Below are 6,043 nucleotides of genomic sequence, written 5' to 3'. Positions count from 1 at the left end.
ATAATCCAAATTAATATTTTAGTGTTAAAAACCTCCTACATTCATAATTTTAAAAAAAATCTTTATATAGTTTTAGATATTTATTCTCTTCTAACCTAGAAGTTGTTTTTTAATTTAAAAAAAAATAATTTTCTTATCGTAAGTTCTTATTTCTGCAATTACTTTTAAGTTTTAACTTTAATTCAAAAACAGCTTAAAACCAGAAAAATGGAAAAATCTAATCCAGACATATATATTAAATAATATGGTGTCTGAACTTCGATGCCATTTAATAAAGATAAAGTATTATTACAATTAAACTAATATATTTTTTCATGATGGGAATTAATTTTTTATTAAAAATCTACCTTCTGACTTGTAAGAAAATTTGCCTTTCACTTTTTCTATTTCATCCAAATAAAAAGAAATTGATCAGCACCTTCTTCCTTCTTATTTTATATATTACGCAATTTTTTTAACGTATTTCTATCAGTATTATACTTTAAAACTTTAAACAAATAATGAAATTTAGAAACAAGAAGTAATGAGAAAACGATGGCGTCAACCGATGAAAACTCTGGGGCGAAGCCAAACCCGAGACCTGCGTTGGTTTGATGAGCAGAGGTTGGAAGTTAACGGCAGAGACAGTAAAGTAACGGTCGGTTAAATGGAGCCCAAAGTTTGTATTCCACTTCCTCCCAATACCGAAACGGCGGGTCCCACCCTTCTTCCTTCGCTTCCCTTCCCTTCTCTTCCCTGCTCCACTCTATAAGTACACCACCACACCCTCTCACCCTGCGCCCTTTTCCTCATCTCAATCTTCTTATTCTCTCTCAAAATGGAGCACTTCAACAACGACGATCTTGAGTACGTCGGCGACTACTACTACGACGACCTTTCTGATTTCCAAGGCCACACCTCCGCCGACATTCTTCCTCAGCAACCCTCCCATGCCGATTCTCAAGACTCCGACTTTGACTTGGACGACGAAGATCTCCTAGCCGTATGTCTTCTTCGCTATCGCTTCTTTCTTTCTCCTTCCTTTTATTTCTGTCATTAATGTTCTCTTCTGCGAAAACAGAGTAATGCAAAGACTGATACCACCGCTTCTGAAGCCAGAAACGGGAAAGACATCCAGGGAATCCCCTGGGAGAGGCTCAACTATAGTAGAGACAAGTACCGCGAGACTCGATTGAAGCAGTATAAAAATTACGAGAGTCTGTCCCGTTCACGCCACCACCTTCATAAGGTTTTTCTCTCTTGTTTTTGGATCCTAATAGTAGTAAATAAATGATAAATTAATATCATTTTGTACCGTTTTTCTTAATTTTTTTGTTTTTTTGTTTTTATTTTTGCAGGAGTGCTTGAACGTGCAGAAGGGGAAGACCTTCTATGACTTCTTCTTCAATACCAGGCTCGTCAAATCCACAATTGTGCATTTTCAGGTAGAGACTTTGTTTATCGCCGCTTATTATCTAGATTCCAGAAATTAGAGGGTACAGGGGTCTCATTTGGTTGCGATGTGACTTTTTCACTGTTACATGTTGGCTTTAAACGTTTATAACTATAATTATAATTAAATAACTTTAAGTTATAAGCATGCGTTCATTGATCTTACATGTTGTCGTCTTTGTTATACTTTTGTAATATTTGCTTTAATGCGTTCAGGTTTTCTTTACTGTTGTTAGCCTCACAGCCATACCTGGCTGAGAGTTATCTGACCGAAAAGTTTTGCTGTGCTTAATTTTGCTATGCTAGTTTTGCAGGGTATTTAATTTGTATTGTTCTTCTACACACGGACTGAATTAAAGGCGACTTCCCTCTATTAAGGATTTAGATAGGATCTCTTTTGTATTTTACGTGTATAATTTCTCATCCAAATTTAACCTTTGTATATTTTTAAGGTTATCATATGGAAACCTTTTTTCTCTTGAACATAATATATTATATCATTAATTGATCTGTCCGGGAAAATTTTATGCTGTGCCCGGATTTCTTTAGAAAAGGAATTGAATCTTCTTTTAGAGGATTTTTCTGATAAAGATGTTTCAGCAGTTTTCTTATCATTTGCCTTTAAGGCTTTTTACCCAGAATTTTTTTCACGGATCCTCTTTCTTTTCTCCCCTTCCGTTTACAGTCTGTTTGTTTATTAAACTTTCTTTAATATAATCAAAGGAGTCGATTTTCAAGAGAATATCTTCGATAGATGCCAGAAATTCTTTTCTCCAGACAAGACTGTTTCACTATAATTTATGGGTATGGATGCATAAGGCCATGCTATGACTTGACATGCTTAAAAGTTTGGTGATTTCCTATAAACAGATTTTGTTCCATGAATATGCTTATAAACAGATTCTGTTCCATGTGTAATATGCGTACTTGCAATATAGTGATGGACACAAACAGCACCTACCCACATCTACATGCGACACTTTGGATTAGACTAGCAGAGGTTTATCGACTTCTTCCATTTTTTTTCCAACACTACCATAATGATTTTGTGTTGTATTACACCAATATTGTTTCTTAGTGGAACTAGCAGAGTCTTCCACTATTAAAGTTAGCCTACCTTACCTTTATTTATTTTTCGTCGAGCCAAATATGTTATTGGTTGATGTGCTTTCTTGTTGGGTTGCCGGATGAGACAGCTTACATGGTTGACAGATTGTCTTGTATATACTCTTTTTACTTTTAAGAGTGAATTTAGCTTTCTTATCTACTACTAGAGTGACTTAAGACTATAACAGTAGTTAGTAAGTTTTGTACCTTATACGGTTGAAAAATAAGCTATACTGAATTCTGCAGCTTGAATAGTCTTGAATAATTCAATGTTTGTTTGTTTGCTAATTTTTATGTATGATCAATCCCTTACACTTATGCTAATTCTTCTCTATAATTGATATCTATTTGTGAAATTAGTAGCTGTAGCCCTGTTTTTTTTTCCTGCAATTTAATTTATTACTTAACCTGTTTTTGCATTTCGGCCCTCTATTTATCTCTTTATGTCAGCTTTTAAAGCAGGTGGAAAGTGAGCAGCGTGGCAGGACATTATAATATGGTATGATAGGAAAATATCTGACCAGATCTGAGAGGGCTCTAACAATATCTATTATTAGTTAGTGTTGATTTTTTCCTTGTCGAAGAGAGGGTTTTACCTCTTGATCCTTCATTCTTAGTTGTGTATTTCTACATATGCTTAGTTGTGTTCTACATTCTTATTGTCTATAGAATAGTAATAATTTAATTACTGTTTATTGTACATTTAGTCCTTTTCATACCTAGATAGTTTGTAACCTTACTAGTGATGTAAATGTTAGCATTAACATGGAGATAATTCATACTGTATAGAACTGTGCTAGTTTGATAAATTCTGTTGTATTTTAGAAAAATTATTATTCCGCATCATTATCATGTAGCATTTTATTATTTGTTTAAAACACGCATAATCAAGTTTTCTTCGGAACTTTTGTATTCTTACCCGCTTTCCTATTGGAGATCATGATGTGTCAGTGATTGTTGATTTATATGAAATTACACAATCACTAGGTGTTCACACATGATTAGAACGATAACCTTTTTTTGTTCTCTGCCTGTCTTGTTCTCCCTCCAGGAACCAGAGTCATCCATTTTAGTTTGGCCACTGGCATGCATCATGTCCATATTTAATACCAATCACTTGACTTCTGCCTCTTTTGTAATAACGGAAATGACAAAGATGTACAGCTTTTTCTACTTTCTACAATTCTGAGCTTAAGTCCAATGTCACCTGACACATACACAGACTCTGAATCAGTTAGGAGCCACAGTATACTAAAACAACAGCTTAATTCTACAACACTTCGATATCGTATACCCTACTACTCTGTGTTCTAATAATTAGATTAATTGTTATTTGATAGAAATATTTATAATCAATGACCATGTTCTATTCTAGACCTTGGTGCTTTGAGGGATATTGGTGGCTTGTCTAGCATACTATATTTTCTCTTGCTTTTTCCCTGTTGGGTATGGATATTAATGTCATCAATATATTTGTTGTCTGTGCAGCTGAGGAACTTGTTGTGGGCGACTTCGAAGCATGATGTCTATCTTATGCAAAACTACTCTGTGATGCACTGGTCCGCAGTATTACGAAGGGCTAAAGAAGTGCTTAACGTAGCCAAACCAATTGTTCCAAGTCTTGTACGTGGCCACTTAATTAATCATATTTTTTTCTGTTGTACTCAATGCAATGGATATTAGTGTGTTTTTGTTCATATGTAGAAGCGTACTGGATTTTTGGCGCAGCCACTCTCTAGAGTGCAAATAAGCACCATGACTGTTAAGGAAAATCTGATGGTGGCAGGTGGTTTCCATGGTGAGCTTATATGCAAGGTAGGGTTTTCATTATTTCTTTCAACTCGATCTATTAATTAACCGAATGAAGCCCCCTTTTAATGCGTGTGAATTATTTGTTGACCAGAATTTGAAGAAGCCTGGAGTTCTATTTTGTGGTAAAATAACTACAGATGATAATGCCATAACCAATGCTGTGGACGTTTACCGCAATCCAGCGTAAGCAGCTAAATGCAGACATTTTTTGTTTTAAAATTTTGTTTTGGTTGAGTTTATGACTGAACCTTCATTTTGCAGTGGGTCGTTGAGGGTCATCACAGCAAATAATGATTCCCAAGTTCGGGTTTTTGAAGCAGAGAATTTTGCTTCTCTTGGTTGTTTCAACTATGATTGGTCTGTTAATGTGAGTATCATCAACAGATATTTCTGTTACTATAGTCTTCATCTCTTAAAACATTTGTTTGAAGAAAGCAGTTATCTTTACACATTGGCCATTGCAGAATATTTCGGTTAGTCCGGATGGGAAGTCGTTAGCTGTACTTGGGGACAGTACAGAGTGCTTGATAGCTGATGCTAACACTGGAAAGGTACTTCAATTTGCAATTGTTTTTAAGGTTTTATTTTCCTTATTTTTTTGTGATTCCTGATTATATATATTATGGTATCGCCCAGATTACTGGAAGCTTGAAAGGTCACTTGGACTACTCTTTTGCATCGGCGTGGCACCCAGATGGACGGATATTAGCTACTGGGAATCAGGACACAACTTGCAGGTTGTGGGACATAAGAAATCTTTCACAGTCTATGGCTGTGTTAAAGGGAAGAATGGGTGCAATAAGAGCCTTAAGATTCACATCTGATGGACGGTTTCTGGCCATGGCTGAGCCTGCAGACTTTGTCCATGTTTATGACTCTCATTCTGGTTATGTAGAAGGTCAAGAGATAGATCTATTTGGTGAGATTGCCGGTATATCCTTTAGCCCAGACACAGAGGCTCTATTTGTGGGCATTGCTGACAGAACCTATGGTAGCTTGTTAGAGTTCGTCAGAAAGCGTTACAATTATTACCTAGACTCCATTTTTTAATGGAGTGCTGTGCCTCAACGCATGTACAGCGATCTACTCCGTCTGCATATACACCACAGAATTTCTAAAATAGGTTTTCTTTTTCTTTTGAAGTGGAGAGCCAAGATGTAAATTTTGGCTCCAGGAAACTATTTTTGTGATTTTTTTTTTTTTTACTGTTTAAGCAGCTCATTATATTTGCCTCAGAGAATGTCCTTGCTTGCTATTGTATATTGAAAACAATAAGCAACATACTTATTTTTCCCAACTCTAACCTCAACTTTTACATTAAATTTTAAATGAGTATAATGCCGAACACGTTTATTATCAGTCTTTATAGTTTATTTACACCCTTTATATGGCATAATGGCTGTATAGATGTTTATTAGCTATTTATATATACTTTTTCGTCTAAATTATATTTAGGCATCGACTTCTATATAATTTTTAATATTAATTAGTATGATGACGTCATAAGATGTGAACCTTAAAGTTTTAAGATCGGTTTTTATATTTTCGTTAATTAATTCAAATAAAATAAAATTATAAGCATTTATGATAATATGCACATTATGATATAGAATTGAGTTTAAAAAAAGCATTTCTGTAAAAGAGAAAGAGTCTTACTACATTAATCAGTTCAAAATATTGGACTACTGTTTAA

The 6,043-nt window shown here is 34.9% G+C and overlaps 1 protein-coding gene across 6 annotated transcripts; it reads left to right on the top strand.

Moving 5' to 3' along the window:
* Nucleotides 1–635: 635 nt before the first annotated feature.
* Nucleotides 636–5,709, top strand: LOC106762394 (uncharacterized WD repeat-containing protein C2A9.03). Of its 6 annotated transcripts, none has more exons than XM_014646290.2 (9): nt 636–982; nt 1,061–1,228; nt 1,338–1,424; nt 4,027–4,161; nt 4,246–4,353; nt 4,442–4,533; nt 4,612–4,717; nt 4,815–4,901; nt 4,987–5,709. In XM_014646290.2, the coding sequence occupies exons 1-9, from the start codon at nt 818–820 to the stop codon at nt 5,398–5,400; spliced, it is 1,362 nt and encodes a 453-aa protein (XP_014501776.1). In that variant the 5' UTR covers nt 636–817; the 3' UTR covers nt 5,401–5,709. The 6 variants fall into 6 exon arrangements, with proteins under 6 accessions (XP_014501776.1, XP_014501775.1, XP_022636427.1 ...); XM_014646289.2 differs by having other exon boundaries at nt 650–982; nt 4,243–4,353; XM_022780706.1 differs by lacking the exon at nt 636–982 and adding an exon at nt 2,989–3,037 and having other exon boundaries at nt 1,178–1,228; nt 1,338–2,431; nt 4,243–4,353.
* Nucleotides 5,710–6,043: the final 334 nt, after the last annotated feature.

This window comes from Vigna radiata, chromosome 5 (assembly GCF_000741045.1).
Source record: "Vigna radiata var. radiata cultivar VC1973A chromosome 5, Vradiata_ver6, whole genome shotgun sequence".
Classification (NCBI taxonomy): Eukaryota; Viridiplantae; Streptophyta; class Magnoliopsida; order Fabales; family Fabaceae; genus Vigna; species Vigna radiata.
Note: the sequence above shows the minus strand (reverse complement) of the source record. Positions and strands in the feature narration are given on the sequence as shown.